General features: G+C 29.8%; 2 protein-coding genes and 2 long non-coding RNA genes across 5 annotated transcripts; 1 reads left to right on the forward strand and 3 right to left on the reverse strand.

Annotated features, from left to right (window-relative positions):
* The first annotated feature begins 823 nt into the window (after positions 1 to 823).
* On the forward strand, positions 824 to 3134 carry LOC121113810 (uncharacterized). The gene is made up of 2 exons (XM_040707675.2): positions 824 to 2473; positions 2540 to 3134. Exons 1-2 carry the CDS (start codon positions 1738 to 1740, stop codon positions 2806 to 2808), a joined length of 1005 nt encoding a protein of 334 aa, XP_040563609.1. The 5' UTR covers positions 824 to 1737; the 3' UTR covers positions 2809 to 3134.
* Positions 3135 to 7715: 4581 nt separating this feature from the next.
* On the reverse strand, positions 7716 to 9580 carry LOC121113808 (ubiquitin-conjugating enzyme E2 J2). Of its 2 annotated transcripts, XR_011779054.1 has the most exons (5): positions 9315 to 9568; positions 9096 to 9249; positions 8874 to 8970; positions 8175 to 8812; positions 7716 to 7868 (listed from the first exon to the last, which is right to left on the reverse strand). XR_011779054.1 is itself a non-coding variant. In XM_040707674.2 (4 exons), exons 1-4 carry the CDS (start codon positions 9472 to 9474, stop codon positions 8534 to 8536), a joined length of 690 nt encoding a protein of 229 aa, XP_040563608.1. In that variant the 5' UTR covers positions 9475 to 9580; the 3' UTR covers positions 7716 to 8533. The 2 variants fall into 2 exon arrangements, 1 of the variants encoding a protein (XP_040563608.1); XM_040707674.2 differs by having other exon boundaries at positions 7716 to 8812; positions 9315 to 9580.
* Positions 9581 to 14992: 5412 nt separating this feature from the next.
* On the reverse strand, positions 14993 to 16862 carry LOC139904818 (uncharacterized). The gene is made up of 3 exons (XR_011779055.1): positions 15891 to 16862; positions 15699 to 15837; positions 14993 to 15636 (listed from the first exon to the last, which is right to left on the reverse strand). It is a non-coding gene; the product is annotated as an uncharacterized lncRNA (long non-coding RNA).
* A 405-nt stretch (positions 16863 to 17267) lies between these two features.
* Positions 17268 to 18531, reverse strand: LOC139904819 (uncharacterized). Its single transcript, XR_011779056.1, has 3 exons — positions 17838 to 18531; positions 17646 to 17785; positions 17268 to 17583 (listed from the first exon to the last, which is right to left on the reverse strand). It is a non-coding gene; the product is annotated as an uncharacterized lncRNA (long non-coding RNA).
* Between the last annotated feature and the right edge of the window lie 819 nt (positions 18532 to 19350).

Raw genomic sequence — 19350 nt, forward strand, 5'->3', positions numbered from 1 at the left:
AGCCACTTGTGCGCCATCTATACAATCAAAACCTTACAAAAACTCAAATTTTAATACACTATGTTGCTTACTTAGTTGCATCATTTTTTTTGCAATGAAAACTTTGCATTGGCTTGAATTTTTCATATTTCTGAAATGTGAAAAATAATGTTTTCGGTCATAACTATTAATTATCGTTTAAAATCCTATTGAGTTTTGCCACGATACTAGCGTCGTACATCTACGATCAAGTTTTGATGAGTGTTAAATTGGGTGTTTGTTGTCAGTTGTTGATGTTTTTGCTTCTTTTCTCTTAATCAATTTTTCTGAACGTTGATTGGTTAAATGGGAATTACCTCTTTTTAAGTTGTGAACAATTCCTACAATTATTGGACAATAAGTTAATAGTTGGGAAGAATTGGCCAACTATCAACTGATTTTGTGTATTTTTCTGTTTATTTTCGGAAGAAAAGTTGCGTGATACAATACAGCAAGTAACGAGGACATGAAGAGACTGACTAGTGCTGGGATATACTAGTGATACGCGGTTTTGGTCAAGTTTATGTATTTTCAACATGCAGTTCCAACAAAAATCAGCTTGTTTTTCACATAGTAGTTGAAGTTATTTTATTACTTTAAATGTAATACTTTTTTAATAAGTAAAAATATTCTATTCCAAAAATCCACCTCTCTCAAACTTCTAATCCACACATATTTTCAAACATAAAACAGATAACCTTAAATTTAATGTGATGAACAGTGATCTAAATCCAGTAATATTTTATTTGGCCCGTATTTGTGGAATTGATTATCTGAAGAATGAATTTTCATTTCCTAAGCAGTTGTCATTATTTTTCAATTCCCGAGTAGTGAACATCCTTTCCTTTATAGATACAATTTATATTCAAAACCTGATTGAACATTTGTGTATGCTCATAAAAGACGGAGCGTAACCCTAAGGATTTGCTGAGGGGCTATAGTTGAAAGGCCTTGTTGGACTAAGATTGTAATTGGGGATCGACATCGGAGTAATTCTGCCAAATGCCCTTGTTTATTTCCTTCTCCCTTATCACAGCTGATTGTTGCTGATTTAACAAAAAGCCATGAGCATTATTCTTTTTCTGATGAAAAAAATTCTTCAAATTGTCAGGGTTACCATGTTGATTTTCGTTTTCATTTTATAAACATACCTATTGTACACAGGAATTTCCTCAATGGGAACTAACATTGCAAAGTAACGGTTAAGAGTGGCAGGTTTTACCATTTCTGTGACAAGGTGTTATTTAAATTATTGGGGTATAGAAGGTTCTATTTAAAAACGTTACATCAGGCTAGAAAAACAAGAGAAAATGTAAGTTAGTATTCAATAAGTATGTAGAGTAATACATAATGAAATCACTACTTCCTCAAATTTTCTATAATAGTAAAAATTTATTTAAATGTAAGGGTTGATTACAGAATTCAAAATATATAGGATCCGCAGGCTCTGTAAAACCAACCGGCGTATCACTAATGCATAAGTATTGATTTGAATTCCATGACGTAAGAGTGTTTGTGACGTCAAATTTAAAGAACAGTAAATAAACAATACATTCGAGTTTTGTTTTAAGTTTTTATGTAGTCCTTGATTCTATTCTGTCATAAACTCTCAGTTCTAGAAGCCTTTGACAGTGATTACAACAATAATAAGTAACAACTAACAAGTGTTAATCTAGAAAATTTGTATGAATATTATCTAGACCTTTATTATTGAATAAAATGGGATCAGAAGAGCGGCTCTGCCTTCGGTGGGATGATTTTGAATTGAATTTTAAAAACGGATTCTCGCAACTCCGCCATGATGAAGAGCTATTCGACATCACTCTCGCCACTGCTTCCAATCAAATCAAGGCCCACAAAGTAATTTTGTCATCCTGTTCTCCTTTCTTCCGTTCGCTCATCATGTCTCTTTCGTCGCATCAACATCCTCTCCTCTACCTCAGCGGAATCAACTTTAAACATTTGGAGTCTCTTATGTCGTTTATGTATAAGGGAGAGGTTCATGTTGGTCAAGAAGAGCTGGATGATTTCCTTAAGGTAGCTCAAGAACTTAAAATAAAGGGTTTATGCGCTTCAACTCCGGATAAAATGGATCGGATTAATGCTGTGTCACCCTTGCCTAAGCATAAAAAAACCTCTACTCATTCCTCATCAGGGGTAGAGTCTATCATCTTGAAAAAAGAAACATCTATTCCTTCTAAAACTCTCGTTGAAGATAACGAGATAGAAATTTTAAGTGATGTCGACCAGGATATTCAATCTGCCGACAATGAAATGCAGTCTATTGAAGATTCTGTTAATATAATTAATCATGATGAAGGCCTTTCCAGTTCATTTGAGTGTGAAGATAACAAGGATTTCATTACCTATCAAGATCATGAATCCATGAAAGATTCAAATTTCCTAATGATACCAGGAGTATCAGATGCTAGATCTTCCTTGGATGACAATGAAGGTGGGTTGAACAATCTGTTAACTATATCCATGAATATCAATCCATTATTTTCTTTTTTCATTCCAGAATACGTACGTGCTCTAAATCTTGAGATATCTAAATTTGTTGTAGATAAAGATATGAATGGTAATTTTCGATGTAAACGATGCAGCTATGTAAGTCCACGAAGAGACACAATTAGAGCACATATAGAGGCGATACATTTCATCACTAGTGGTTTCAAGTGTAACATATGTCAAAGAACATTTAAAACACGGCAGTCTCTTAAAACTCATAAATTAAAATATCATAAACCAGGGCCTGTCCTTTTCCGAAAAGAACAATTTAATTGGTAGGGATATTCTATTTAATTTAGAATTCCATTTCACATCTTCATTTTTATATTATAATCCTCAAACGATCTAACATTTTACTATAAATTATTTTAGTACTTATCCTATATAGAATGGCAAACTTTATGACGTGCTCTCTTTATTTTAACTTTATTTGATTGCCATTATTGTATAATTAATTATTTTTCACTTCTAAGTTATTATTTTTTATTTCTAATTAAAGTTATTTTGAATAGGATCATTTACTTGCTCAAAATTACGTTATATGTATATTTACACTAAATTATAAAGATAAAATATTGTAGAATATAATTAGTAGTTTAAACAGATGTAATCCATGTATTTTTTTATTGGATGAACCCGAGAGATATATTTAGTAAACATCATTTTTCACATTCTTAAGGGAATTAAAGATGTTAGATAAGGGATACTAGTCCTAAATACGGTGCACCAATCCCATATTTGCGACTTCAGAGCTTTATAAAACCTTTCTTCTAAATAAATTGAACTCTGTGTCATCAAAATAAGTTCCTTTGAAATTTATATTCGAGTTGTGTTCTCCCTAATACAATGGTGCTTTGAGATACGAATATACCATTTATTGGCTCAATTTTCTCTTAATAATACGAATTAGTAATTATGGAATATTAGAATTTAAAAAAGTTAGAGGGTGATAAATGAGTTACGAGTTTACTAACCTAAGCGAATTTCAACTCGTATTTTAAAGCATGCATGTATATTAGACTGTACCATAATAAAAAAAGTTCAGAATTTGGTATCGGAGGATATTTTCATATTGCACTTTATTCCCCTTAACAAGAAACTAACCTTTAATCGTAAAAAAAAGAAAAAGAAGTCCTTCATGGACGCGTTTTGATTTGAAAATCTGTAAAATATCGAAAAAAATGATTTTTTTTATGTTGTTCCTTTTAAAGTATCGAGTTGATTCGAAATACAGGATTTTTATGAAATACAGTTTTGTAGAATAAAAGCATATCTTTTAACCATTTCTGCAAAACATTGCTCAAATTTGCTTCATGTTTTGAGTGTTTTAGTCCTAAAGATGTCTCAAGTAAATAAATATACTTTTCGTGTATCGTGTATTTTAGTGTTTTTCTTCATTTTTACTACTCAAATCTCGTTTTTTGATACCAAGTGTCTAATATATTATTATCAAATATATTTCCAGAGTTAATTTATGCCAAATAAGAAACAAAAACTATATTATACATTCTTAAAAATACAATATGTTATTAAATATTTAACATTGAATACCTGTGTGCCTAAATAAGGTAACTGAAACAACTGGACTACTGTATGACGATAACAATTTTAGATTATATAAGCAGGTGTCATTGCAAAACACATAAATCCCATTCAAATCTTGAACCGGAGCCAAAGTGATTTATCAAAAAAGGCATATTTCTGAATATTTTCCGAAATTGTCGTAATGTACAAAAAAGTTGTTCAAAAATCAAACACAAATCGAATTGAACTTCCTATTTAAGCTCACCAGGTTATTTAATATGGTGTTTGAAAACAAACTACCCCTGCTATTACTATAAACGTTTTATTTAGTCTACAGTGATCACTCTACTCACAAAAAAGTAAAATACTATAGATTAATTTTGAAATATATTGAAAAAGGTCAAGAGTTAGCATTTGATTCAAATCAGCTGATTGAATGTCTCTTTTTTGATTACAGACTGAATATAACAGTAGGTGAGAGTGAGGTTACTTGTTACGGAGGAGACATGTTACACTGCCAATAACTTTAAAATATAAAGTTGTCTTACCCTCCTGCTCTTATAGAATTGAATGTATCCCTTTGATTATCAAATGAACATAAAACCCGGGTTGCATAATGCTTAGAGTTATTGAGAATTTCGACATTGAAATTTTTGACACAAGAAGTAAACATTTTAGTTAAGTATTAGTTGAGATATATTTATAATAAAAGACACGATATTTTAATTTAATTTTATTAAATGTCATAGTCTAGTATGTTGTCCAATTAATTAACATGGTTGTAATATATTATTAGTTTCAATATTCAGTTCACATCATTTATTCTGATTCCAACACAATGGAGGATACTTGTTACCCCCATTTTTATTATATATACACGTAGTATATATAATATATATGTATGTAATTATAAGTATTTACTTTATAATGACAAACTGTAATGAAAAGTAAAATAAATGCTTGAATATAACAAATGATATGTTTCCTCCTGTTGTAACATGTATACTGCTACACTGCATCATGTCTCCTCCTGGTGTATCAAGTATCTTACTTTTGGTCAGTTTCTAAAACACCAATAAATGGCTATTAATTATTGCACTACATCAAAAATACTTTGAAATTATTCGTCTTAGGTAACTACCTATGTCATGTTGCCCAGGCGTTGAATTATCTTTTAAATTATGAAACTTATGAATGTTTAAAAAAAAATTGATTTTTGGTAACATGTATCCTCACTCTCCCTTATACCATTTTGCTTGATAATAGTGACCAAATATATTCTTTTAAGGAAAAAAAGAACATCTCACATTAACATTTGCACCAAGAGGCTCTTATACTGTCCATATTTCTCCCAAAGGTAAATATACTAAATCAACTGCTAATTGTATATTTTCATTTAGCTAAAAATGAAATAGAAAAATATTATACTATATTGGACGAGAATCGGTTGTTGTTCACGACTTAGAATTGTGTCTCTTATTATAGCAGCCATTCTTCAAAGTTAACTTTGTCATTTTTTCTCTTCGCCGATTAAAATTTCTAAAATATCATATTATTCAATAAGTTGGGAGCGGTAAAAGAAGTAACGATAGTATCATCTTAAGTTTATGGGTAAGAAAGACGAGATTGTTGTATCAGACAAAAATTGAAATATCTATTAATGAAACAAAGAAGCAAGAAGAAAGAACAATTCATCTATAGCTCTTGATTGGAAGATTATTAGATAAAAGTATGTTATTTTCGAAAAATGAACCTAACAAATGAAGGGAGAATAAATAAAATATCGTATTTTATTAATTTAAAAGACAGTTTTTGTAGTCCAAAATGATAAATAGGTATAATAGTGTTTTTTATTTTGCATAAATTAACTCTGAAAGTATATTCGGTAATAATATATTAGACAATTGGTATCAAAAAATGAGATTTGAGTAGTAAAAATGAAGAAAAACATCAAAATATGCGCGTAATGCACGGTACAAAAGGTGTATATTTATTTACTTGTGCCATTTTTTGGACTAAAATACGTGAAGCAAATTTGAGCAATGTTTTGCTGAAATTTTTAAAAACATACTTCGATTCAAAAATACTGTATTTGATAAAAATTATGTATCTCGATTCAACTCGATAATTTTAAAGGAAAAACGTGGAAAAAAATCCTTTTTTTCAATATTTTACAGATTTTCAAATCAAGACGCGTCCATGAAGGACCTTTTTTTGGACGGTTAAAGGTTATTTTCTTGTTAAAGGGAAAAAATCCTGCAATACCAAATTCCAAACTTTTCTCATTACAGTACAGTCTAATGTATATGCAATTCATATGACGCGAAACGTTAGATTAATGAATTTCCAAAGTTCAAATATATATATAAAAAATTAATAAGTCATAGCTGATTTTTGCATGTAACTTAATGCCTTGAAATACGGTGAGGGGGATACCAAACGTAATATTAAACTTCTTTAAATCAATATTAATTAAATACAATTACTTTAGTTGTAGCTATTTAGCATCTTTGTTAATAATTTTTGCGTAAAAAATCTGTAATGTAAGAATATAACGAGGTATAAGAGAGGTTTTGAAGCGCTAATTTGATGACTAGTCTTACCGAATTTTTGAAGTACTGGAGACTCCTCGAAGGATTTGATATCAGTGAGTCGAATCCTTTCACATGAGAAGGCATGCAAAAAAGGTCATTCAAGTCTCTAAATAAATTTGTCCAAAATTAAATTATGATTCTTGGCACTTTAATTTTTGATAATTCTTAATTTTGTGAACTACTTGCAATTCGCTTACACCTAATTTATTTATTCAAAACTCATTTAAAATTTTTTTCTCAAAATACTAGCAAATGTTTCTTTAATTCAAATGTTAAGCCAAAATTTTCTATAAATTATTTGTGATTTGTGACTTAATTCGATACGTGTCCAGTAGACTGTCCTATTTTCAAGTTGAAATATTTTTTTAAATTCTGTGCATATACATTTTTTCGCTGGGGATAATTAAAAACTAACTTTGGCAATGTTTGGGGTTTCTGGATTCATTTTTGGCAGGCTCCAGACAATTTCAATCTAAAAAAGAGAATTTTCGGTTCAAAGTTGGTCATTTTAAGACCTATTATAATTAGTCAAAAATGATATTTTTTAGTCTTTGGCTTATGTGCAAAAAAAGTATTATGCTTCTTGTTATTTATCATTTAAAGGGCTCCATGATTTGCAGTTCCCCTGCTTTATTAGACATAACAGCAAAATTCACTCTTAGTTGAATTGATAACTGATAGTTATTGAACCAGAAGGAGGAACCTCATCTTTGAATAAATATGGGAAATGGTGATAAACTACTGTCCATACGCACTTCTATCATATCTCTAGTGTTGTATCAGTCCTTATTTATTCGGTCCAGTTCAGTCTTAGAGCCGGTCCTATCAATCCTAGGACAGATCTTTCTGACCGCACTAGAACTGAGAATAAATCAAATTGAGTGAGCAACTTTTATAAGTTTTTAGGACTGAACTAGACTGGACGGGACTGTAGTCCTCACTTTAAGGTTTGGCACAACAAACACTACATATATCTACTTGTAGGTTATTAAGTATTATAAGGACTACATGGGTATGGGAGGTTACCGTTTCTTTTGTCTCAGATTTAAAAAAAAGAAAATACCCTAATTATTCGACTACGTTTTTTATTAACCAATTACCATCAACGCATAATTTAATAAAATATAAGATTTTTTAAGATTGGGTCATTTAGATATATTATTAAGAATAACAAGTATAATGGAAATTAGATGAAATAATTACATATTTGATATATTAATACTCACATCATCAAAAAAAAAAAATATTTATATTAAATATATGTACTATTATGAGTTCGGTCTTCCTCGTCGGGTTTTAAATTTATACCTGACAAAGTGTAGTAGTAAATAATTGTTTAAACATGTATTAGAGAATACAAATTGTTGGGTTTTCAAATTTTAAGTATTAAATGCAAATTAATGTACTAATACTACAAACAAAGTTAATGATAATTATAGTAGGAAGTTTAGTATTAAGAAGGAAGTATCAAACTGTCAAAATAGTTATATTTGAACTAATCTCTCATTTCATATAAGATTTATATACATTGCTTTCAAGAACAACTTATTTGGAAGAAGAATTAAAAACATGGAATTATGGATCTGCTCCGCACCAACCCTGCTAAAACAATCTACAATCATAGGAAAATATGTAGTAAACAAAATTCAAAAACACCCTACAGTAGATTGACTAGAATAAAATAATAAAAAAATGATTAATTGACAAAAACTCTAAGATAGATTACAATTAGTTTAATCTGATATAAATATAAAAGTAATTTTATTCTAATCTTTTTTTTTTTTTTTCATTTTTCATTTTCAACGAATTTGGTTTGAACCCAAAAAAAAAAAAAAAAGATTCAAAAACATAAATAAATTGTAGATATCATAACTATTGCAAGGCCATCATGACCCATCTGAAGAAGAAATGGTTTGTAAAACGTGTTTAACAATTAATGCAAACGCAGCAAAGCACCCAATGGCAATAAAGTGAGTTAGAATACTATCAAAAAAGGATTCTTGGCTTTGACTCGATGTTTTAATGCATGATTCCAATGGGTTTGGATTAGATGAAGCAGAATCCATCCGTTTTTTCAATTCATTTTTTGAGTGATCAACTAAGTCAGGGAATAATTTGACAAAAGTTTTGTTGGACAGGTTAAATTCCAAGGAATTGTAGGCATACTGAAATATACAATCGGTAATTAATCTATAAATTTTTCATTGTTTTTTCCATAAAAATTACGTTTCTTTTTGTTGCAACAGGGGTCTCAATGCTTCCAGTTGTAGGACTAGACTCAAGCATAAAGCTTAGAAGCCCATTCAATATGGAACCAAGAGTCCTAAAAACAGAAATGAACACATGAAATGATTGATATCCTTAGTTATATAAATGTACATAACACTGTCAAAACATGACTAATGCTATTTATTAATCGTCCGATCAGTTGGATAATGAAAGATTTACCATGAGGGATTCCACATATCTGGATGAAAGTCAGATATACTGAGACAAAGCCTTTGTTGGGTTATGAACCTTCCATTGGGCGTAATCATGTAGATTGATGGGGGTTTGAAAGGGAACTCTATTGGAAAGACGAGCTTGCCATGATACAGCCCTCCTACAAAACAGTAAGGATAATTCATTAAACACATCAGACAATAAAAAAATAAAAAAACGAGAGACCTTGATACGGAGAATTTTCGGGCCCTGTAACCACGTAATGCCACTCTAAAAGATTTGAAGGAAGGGGCTCTGCAACGATGTAGGGCAAAGGATCCTTTTTAAGTCGAATATAATCCTGTCTCAATCGTGCCGTGGCACTTATTCCTCCTCCACGACCCATGGGGAAACTTGATGATTCGTTCAGTTCTACTAATATCTTAATGTTAATACTATATATATATTATTAGAGAAGTGACAGAAGAGAACATGCTTGCCAACCACCCTTTATAATATCTAGCCTATTCACATTTTTTTGTCACCCAATTTTATTATAGCCCTTACACTTTATATTATACAAAAAAAGTAATTAACATAGGGGTAATATGAAACCTCTATATAACTTACTATTTCAATCAAAAATACTGTAGCTAGTGGTTGATTCATATTCTGAGAATAATTATCTTACAAGATATTTAATAAATTATATTTTATATCACAGGATTAAAGTATCATTTATAGTTGAGCATCATCATCATAGAGGACGGATTGCTCTGCTTTAGTAATTAATAATGACCCATTAAATTGGCCAACATAATTTTCTTGTTATTTGTACAGCTGTATTTTCGGCATTCGTTCGGAATAGACGAGTTTTTTGCCGATCATACGCGCGTCCCTTAAATTACTGCCTTAAATATAATAATTTATTGACGTCTCGTGCACAATGTTGTTAAATAATAAACAGAGAGTTTATTGGAGCTCACGATCAAAATTGATAGATTTTTGTGGCTGTGAATATTGTTGTCCTAGGCTCTTTGGTACCTCAGTTATTTTTGATTAATTATTTATATCGAACACCTAGAGAATTGGACAATACCTCGTAGAATGTTAAAGTAAAAATAAACTTTTCGAATTTGATTTTTTTTTTTTTGAATATATGTATTCTGAAGTTGTGTAAATATTATATCCTTGTTCAGGTTCAATATTTAGAAGTCATAGTTTGTCATTAATTATCAACTAGTCTATGTAGGTGTGAAGTCTTTTTTTTTTCTTCTTAAAGCCATTTAATGGCGTTTTATCAAGATTTATTGGAAATTTGTCCATTTTTTGTAGTAAAAATATCAACTTTGACCCCCAAGAGGTTGTTCCCTTCTGCTATTATGTAATTTATGTCGTTGAATTGTCGATATCGGCAATTTTGGGGGCCTAAAAAACAAAGTATTATAATAATGAAAACTTATTTTGATTAATATTAAGGAACATAGTCAAACATGGGACCAAAAAATTAAAGTACTTAAACTTTACTGTCTGTCAAAATTGTATCCCTAGCTTTATTGCTAGTTTTATTATATATCTGACCCTAAAATGTATTAAAAATATGTTATGACATTGTTATACAATCTTATTGACCGTGTTGTGGACAAAAATTAAATATTACAATGAAAATAATTAAATATTTTCCTCTAATTATCTTACTTTTACCATCTCTAATCGATCTAAAATAAATGAAAAGTTGTACAAGCCATTTTTCTACATACATATTACTTTGATTTATTTATTATTGGTATCAAGTATTCCATACAAATGATGTCTTTTTTTCTTTATAAAGCCAGTTGATGACTTTTCATCAAGATTTATTGGAAATTTGTCCATTTTATGTAGCAAAAATACCAATTTATACTCCAAAAGGGGGTCTCTTTTAATTATAATCAAGGTGCCTTTAGTATATATAAAGGGGAGGCAGCAAGGAAATTCTACGCTTGTGTTTTATTCATTATCAAGCTGGAGACGAAGGTAAATTTAATGACGTCACTGTTGATACACATAGCCCTCTGTCCTATATAATTGTAAAGTAATAATTTTAAAATCCAAACATAATTCATTGTAAGGCAACACAGATTAAGTGAATGAATTAAACAAATATAATTAAAATTCATTTATAGTACTCAATGATAAACTTAGGACCATACCAAAAAGTATAAAAAAACAAAAATATTTAACTTATATTAATATTAATATCTATAAAACTATACTTATTCCGATTGTTAAGAAACTTGATATCCTTACTTGATACTTTACGGAATAATAAAATCAATTTCAGAACTAATTATTTATAAGGACTAACATTAATTTGCATAGAGTATATATTAATAATAATAATGAACTATCTGTATGTAAGCTTATATTAATATGTTTTATGTATATTTTCTAATTTGCCATTTTATTACATAATATAAGACTGGTGAATAAAAGAATATCAATAAGTAAAAATTATTACATACAGATTTTTTTACATACATACATGAATAATAAATATTAATTTGTGAATTGACCAATCCGTCAACATTTTCTCAGATTAGCAACTGCGTTCTTCAGTTTGATCTTTTTATTAAGGTTATTTACCTTAATTCTTGTCCTTGTTTTCAAGAAGGATATGGTGATTTCATTTGGCCAGTCAGGATATAATTCAATTATAGGATTATGCAGTCTTTCAAATACGTTAGGGTTTTTATCAATTGCGTATTTATGGTTACAATGAAAAACTTTGAAATGTTGTTCCAAACAATGACAAAATTTCAAAAACTCAAACAAGGGGATCGCAAGGCTTTCCTTAGAGACCAATTTAATCCAAGGGCAAGACATTTTTTCATAAAATCCGTGACATGTCTTTTCCTTAGATTTGGATAAAGGTCTTTAATTTTTTTTTTTTGCCAAAAATCCTGCAATATAAGCTAGACCCTGATCTGAACAATCATAGGAAACTTGAGAGGATTCTTCTGTAATTAATTTTTTGGGCTCAAGAAGTCCAAAATCTTCTAAAGTTTCCTATGATTCAATTGCATTCTCATCATGCTCATTTTCTAGTATATTTGACAAATCACAAATCTTGGGATTCTTAATATTAATTGGCTCTTGCTGACTGAGATCTAAAAACACTGGAGCATCAAATTTTTCTGAGGAAATGCAGAATTTAGGATCCTCTAACAGTGACGTCACTGCGTCAGCTACGCCAACCAGACTGCCTTAGAAGATCCTTGTTGCCTCAACCAAGCAAGGACGTTCTTAATTTATTGTAGAGTCATCCTTGATTTCTAGTCTTCCTTGCCTCACCTTTATATATATATATAGTCCCTTGAGTATTTATAATGCAATTTATGACGCCAGTGAAAACGGGCTATTCATGAATAAATTAATAAACTAGGTTTTTTATTTACTCTCAACCTCGACCGTAAAAAGGGAGAGAAAAAATTTGAAAAAATTATGGTAGATTACCTTTTGTATTTTTTGTGTTGCCAACTGTTAATTATTATTTAAATAGAGAATAGTTACTACATATTAATGATAGTGCATTTTCACTGACGTTATAAATTGTATCATAATTGAAAGGGACAACATAATATTAGTTGCTCAAAGTTAATATTTTTACTAAATAAAATGGACTAATTTCCTATGAATCTTGAATAAATTCGATCAAATGTCTTAAGAATAAAAAAGAATACTACTTGATGCAAATGAAACACAGTGATATTTGAATTAAATCAAAGTAATAAGTGATAATACTATAAGTCTTTAAAAATGGTTAAATCTGTACTTTTTTTTTTTTTTTTTTGATCGATTGGGACGATAAAAGTAGGATAATTAGAGAAGAACATCTCATTAATTCGATTGTAATAGTTAATTTGTATCTACAATACGGGAATAAGATTTCTTAAAGATGTAATAATACATTTTAGAGTAAGATAAAATTTTGATACACAATAACACTTATGTCTTTTTATTGGTTATTTCCTTTTTGACATCTAATAGTTTACAATTTTCCTTAATATTAATGAAAACATTATGCCATTTGACTTACTTATAAGTAAAGAAAGGGATCTGTGTACAGAAAAAACTAAGTATAGTTATTAGTAAAGGAAAAACGGTTGATGCGTGTGCTCTTTCTTCATTTTTGTTTATTATTTTAAATAATTTATTTAATAAGTCATGGGCCATGACTCATGGCCCATAGGTGTATTAATATCGCCCTCTAAAAGAAGAATTTTCCGCTATCTTTGGCGTGGATTGATTTCAAAATGCAGAATAAAATAAATATATGTGAATATAAATATAATTATAATATTTTCCCTGCAATAATGCTATTTAATATTTATACAAATTATACATAGGATTCCTCCAAACTTTTTATGTAGAAGTTTCTACATTTTGGCGTTATAGGCTATTTTATTCTCAAGTTATTTATAAATTATATTCTGAAGTATGCATTCATTTTCTATAAATAAGTTGTTTTTTTGGTAACTATTTTATGAGTATTTCTGATGGAAGAATTGAAGATCCGAGGGTATCTTGCATCAGGAACTAGTAGAAACAATCTAACGGGAAAATACCCTATCTCAGAGAAGAACGTGATGAAAAATTAGCCACGAGGATCTGTATACCATGGAATGATTGCTTATAAAATGGAAAGACAACAAAGAAGTCAGTAATGCTACAAATTTTGATTCCACTATTCTCAAGTGAACTAAGCCGAAACGACAAAAAGTATCAACAAATTCAACAGCTTGCTGGTTTTCAACAATATAATAGCCAGATATAGGATATGTTGGCATTATGGACCAGGCTAATAATACGTATAGAGTACAGATAGATACGTCAAAAAAAAATAGTGGTACCCAATATTTACATATATGTTATTGGCTTTTGTAAACAATGTTTACCAGCAAATGAAGACAAAAGGAACCCCACTAACACACTACGAGTTTATTCAAGACTTATCTCTTCATTGTTGTACATCTGTAGGATAATCAAGTACACAGGGCCGAAAGTAATTTTCTTAGCTGTCAGAAGTGGCTAAATTTGATGGGAAATACCATTTGATATGACCCTGTGACCAGGTAAAGCTACATAGGAAATGTAATGACTTTTATATGCAAAAAATGTGATGTGGGTCTCCATCCAAAATATTTTGAATGTTACTACACAACTTTATACACTATATATTCTAATATTACCAAATAAAATTCGGTTTTTGTATTTTTAGCTTATTAAAAAAAAATATGTCAAATAAAGTTTTCATCATTGTAATTACTAGGAGTATAAAAGAAACAACTATATTAATATTTTCTTCTTTTTTACCCTATATTGCCGAAGTGTAGATTTTTCTACATGGCAATATTTCTGCAATTATAATTGTGAATTGTCTGAAAAAAATTGGGCGTATATTTAAGTAAAAGAAAAATTTGATGTCAATTTCATTAGCCTAGGTGTTAATGGGTTAATTCAGTAAATGTCTCGTTTCCGCATTCTCCTCGCGCTTTCAGACAAATACCATCTCTACTTAGTTATAAGCATAGTTGATAATATTGTAGAGAAAAACGCGTGCAAGGAGGAGGGGGGAAAAAGACATATGGTATCATTGTTTAAAATACTGATGTGATTATCATCTGCCTGCTTTATTATGATTTTTGAGGGTATAACGAATGTATTTATTAGCAAAATGTTTAATGAAGATATACTACGTATAGTTGACTTCGACGTTTTTTATCCGTTACAGTAGATTTTGAAAACGTCACACTCCATGAAATTGTAATTCATTATGAACCTTATTCTCAGAATAATAGCTAATGAAACGACAAAGTAGAGTATTTGAAATATATTTGAAGCTCAAAGTTTAAAAAAGAAGGCTTTAATTAAATATAATCTACATACTAAAAATAATCCATTAAACATTTAAGTTAAATATACAAAATTAAACAATTAAAATCATATAACTATTAATAATAATAAATTATAAGTACATAATATTGAAATAATAGATTGATCCAAATAATATTTTCTTGTTCTGACATCGGAATTCAGTTAAATATGTCATAACTTTAGGTTGCAATACACAAGCGAGACGTGGAGTTTAATCAAAAAGATAATCACCCCTCTTCTTCGTGTGGAAGTTGCTATATACAATTGTGCACAGGATAGATATATCTCTACCGATGAGATCTAACTAATTATTAATAATAAAGTAAATGTCAAAATCATAAAATTAGACAATAAATATACTAATAAAAAATTTTTATAAATAAATTCATCGTAAAGATTTAGAGCAAAAGCTAATTATGTAGTAATGTCCGGCGATATTACTCCCTATTAAGAGCATCAAAAAGATTTCCCCCGTTATTTAGGTATGCTTATATAACAACATACTATTATCATGATAGATATACACAATTGTTAATTATAATGCAACACCCAATGTAACTACCCTCGTTGTTGTGACCATTTAAACAGTTGTTTTTGCCTTTTATGAGTTTTCTGAACACCATTTCTTGGAGCCCATCAACCATAGCTAAGCCTTTAGTGATAAAAAAGTAATATTTATATACTATGTAATATTGGAAAACCTAATTATCATACCCAAGTCTTAAAGCGAAGTAAGTAGTCTCAGACAAACTAGTTGCAAACCATCCAAAGCTACTACCCCATTGTTGTGACCATTTAAGCAGTTGTTTTTGCCCTTTACTGAGTTGTGTATCATAATTCTTGATATGTTTAGCTAAAATAGAATCATATTTTATGGTTAGATTTAAAAAAAAATTGAATACTTACTGTGAGATAGTACAAAATTCAGAGTTCCATTTCGATATTCGTAAATACTTTTACTGATAACTTGATCGTCATTTGGTGTGGATGACTCAAAACATTTTTATATGTATTTCTATATATGTCATCAGTACCAACATCCTCCATTAATTTAATGATGGTTCCTCGGGAACCAATATGTTTACCCTTGTATTTCTCCATAAATTTTTTGAACGTAGATGATTAGCAATGGATAAGGTTATATTACATGCAATAAGCATCTTTGTGAGATCAAAGTTAAAGTCTGACTTGATGTATTCATCGTCAAATTGATTTTATAGATGAATATCCATACTCTTGTTATGAGATGAGGATAATGAGTGGTGTGTAATTCTAGACAGGGGACTAAAGGCACATTTATATCGACAAATCCGACAAACCATCTGTTTCTCATCCGGTAAGTATTTTCCAAATTCCTGGGCCTCCATTTTCATAAATCCAGACAGAAGGCGACGTCATTTTGGGGATTTTATTCAGTTCTTTATCGACTATCACCATCTCATATTATATTAATATTGAATAATAAAGGCGGGAATGATAACGTTCATGATTGATAGAAGAGGATGTATATTATTTAATCAATGATGCCATAAGTAATTCTTCTTTTCTCCTCGCACGCTTTTGTATTCTTACCAAAATTATCACCCTTAGTTATAAGTATAGTTGATAATATTGTAGAGAAAAACGCGTGCAAGGAGGAGGGGGGAAAAAAGACATATGGTATCATTGTTTAAAATACTGATGTGATTATCATCTGCCTGCTTTATTATGATTTTTGAGGGTATAACGAATGTATTTATTAGCAAAATGTTTGATGAAGATATACTACGTATAATTGACTTCGACGTTTTTTATCTGTTACAGTAGATTTGAAAACGTCACACTCCATGAAATTGTAATTCATTATGAACCTTATTCTCAGAATAATAGCTAATGAAACGACAAAGTAGAGTATTTGAAATATATTTAAAGCTCAAAGTTTAAAAAGAAGGCTTTAATTAAATATAATCTACATACTAAAAAATAAACCATTAAACATTTAAGTTAAATATACAAAATTAAACAATTAAAATCATATAACTATTAATAATAATAAATTATAAATACAGAATATTGAAATAATAGATTGATCCAGATAATTTTTTCTTGTTCTAACATCGGAATTCAGTTAAATATGTCATAACTTTAGGTTGCAATACACAAGCGAGACGTGGAGTTTAATCAAAAAGATAATCACCCCTCTTCTTCATGTGAAAGTTGCTATATACAATTGTGCACAGGATATATATATCTCTACCGATGAGATCTAACTAATTATTAATAATAAAGTAAATGTCAAAATCATAAAATTAGACAATAAATATATTAATAAAAAAATGTTAGAAATACATTCATCGTAAAGATTTAGAGCAAAAGCTAATTATGTAGTAATGTCCGGCGATATTACTCCCTATTAAGAGCATCAAAAAAGATTTCCCCCCGTTATTTAGGTATGCTTATATAACAACATACTATTATCATGAAGGATATACACAATTGTTAATTATAATGCAACACCCAATGTAACTACCCTCGTTGTTGTGCCCATTTAAACAGTTGTTTTTGCCTTTTATGAGTTTTCTGAACACCATTTCTTGGAGCCCATCAACCATAGCTAAGCCTTAAGTGATAAAAAAGTAATATTTATTGACTATGTAATATTGGAAAACCTAATTATCATACCCAAGTCTTAAAGCGAAGTAAGTAGTCTCAGACAAACTAGTTGCAAACCATCCAAAGCTACTACCCCCATTGTTGTGACCATTTAAGCAGTTGTTTTTGCCCTTTACTGAGTTGTGTATCATAATTCTTGATATGTTTAGCTAAAATAGAATCATATTTTATGGTTAGATTTAAAAAAAATTGAATACTTACTGTTAGATAGTACAAAATTCAGAGTTTCATTTCGAAATTAGTAAATACTTTGTACTTTTTACTGATAACTTGATCGTCATTTGGTGTGGATGACTCAAAATATTTTTATATGTATTTCTATAAATGACATCAGTACCAACATCCTCCATTAATTTAATGATGGTTCCTTGGGAAGGGATAGGTTTACCCGTGTATTTTCTCCATAAACTTTTCGAACGTAGATGATTAGCAATGGATAAGGGTATATTACATGTAATAAGCATCTTTGTGAGATCAAAGTTAAAGTCTGACTTGATGTATTCATCATTAACTTGATTTTATAGATGAATCTTGTTATGAGATGAGGATATTGAGTGGTGTGTAATTCTAGACAGGGGACTAAAGGCACATTTATATCGACAAATCCGACAAACCATCTGTTTTTCATCCGGTAAGTATTTTCCAAATTCCTAGGCCTCCATTTTCAGATATCCAGACAGAAGGCGACGTTATTTTTTGCATTTTATTCAGTTCTCTATCGACTATCCCCATCTAATATTATTATATTAATATTGAATAATAAAGGCGGGAATGATAACGTTCATGATTGATAGAAGAAGATGTATATTATTTAATCAATGATGCCATAAGTAATTCTTCTTTTCTCCTCGCACGCTTTTCTATTCTTACCAAAATTATCACCCTTAGTTATAAGTTATAATTTTATTTATTTCATCTACCGATGAAGTTGTTCAGTTGAGCTCTCTAGATATTTATAGAATGCATAGAGATATTCTATGTTTATTTTAAAAGCTGGCCGTGTAACCATCGTAGATAATATATGAATCATATATTATCTACGATGATATTACCCACAACGTTTTTGTCTCACAATGATAATGAACACAACGATATTTCTACGCAACGATATTACCCCAACGTTTAAGTCAGCAACCTTTTTACTACAATCATTTTACAGTGTACCATTTTAAGTTGTCCTCTCTCCTTATTTTTAAGATACACATTTTTGGTGCCTCCTAATTTGTGCAGCACCCTTAGCATTTATTTATTTTGTCTATGTCCAAGGTGACTGTTTGTGACACTGTTATGAAAGTGGATCTCAAAATATGTATCTAAATCTTGAGAATATAACTATAGTAGTGTGTGATATCCGATAAGTAAAAAGGTTAATTATTCAAACTCGTCGCCATGCAACATTTATTTATCTATGTTGTCTCCATAGTAGAAGATTAAATGTTTTATGGTCTCTTGATATCAAAGGTTGGAAACACTCGTCATATAGGTATACATATTTTTTTATCGAGCTCAATTCCCCAGAAAATAAAATATACTTTAAAATATAAAATGACTTAAGATTCCAAGTCGAGTCACGAATCTTCCCTCTCTCTGTAATAATATCACATTCTATTATATAAAGTGTATAATACACTATAAACTATCAATATACTATTTTTAAAGTAATTTAAGTAAGTAACGTGATAAAATCGAGTAGAGATCCCGTTCAAATCTACTG

Source organism: Lepeophtheirus salmonis, chromosome 2 (genome assembly GCF_016086655.4).
Source record: "Lepeophtheirus salmonis chromosome 2, UVic_Lsal_1.4, whole genome shotgun sequence".
NCBI classification, from domain to species: Eukaryota; Metazoa; Arthropoda; class Copepoda; order Siphonostomatoida; family Caligidae; genus Lepeophtheirus; species Lepeophtheirus salmonis.

What these genes read in the sequence shown, in the direction of transcription:
- LOC121113808 (XM_040707674.2), bottom strand. Translation starts at nt 9,474, where the DNA reads ATGGGTCGTGGAGGAGGAATAAGTGCCACGGCACGATTGAGACAGGAT. An exon ending in CGAAAATTCTCCGTATCAAG is followed by an intron (nt 9,250 to 9,314) that starts GTCTCTCGTTTT and finishes ACTGTTTTGTAG; the next exon opens with GAGGGCTGTATCATGGCAAG. An exon ending in GATATGTGGAATCCCTCATG is followed by an intron (nt 8,971 to 9,095) that starts GTAAATCTTTCA and finishes TTCTGTTTTTAG; the next exon opens with GACTCTTGGTTCCATATTGA.
- LOC121113810 (XM_040707675.2), top strand. Translation starts at nt 1,738, where the DNA reads ATGGGATCAGAAGAGCGGCTCTGCCTTCGGTGGGATGATTTTGAATTG. An exon ending in TTCCTTGGATGACAATGAAG is followed by an intron (nt 2,474 to 2,539) that starts GTGGGTTGAACA and finishes TTTTCATTCCAG; the next exon opens with AATACGTACGTGCTCTAAAT.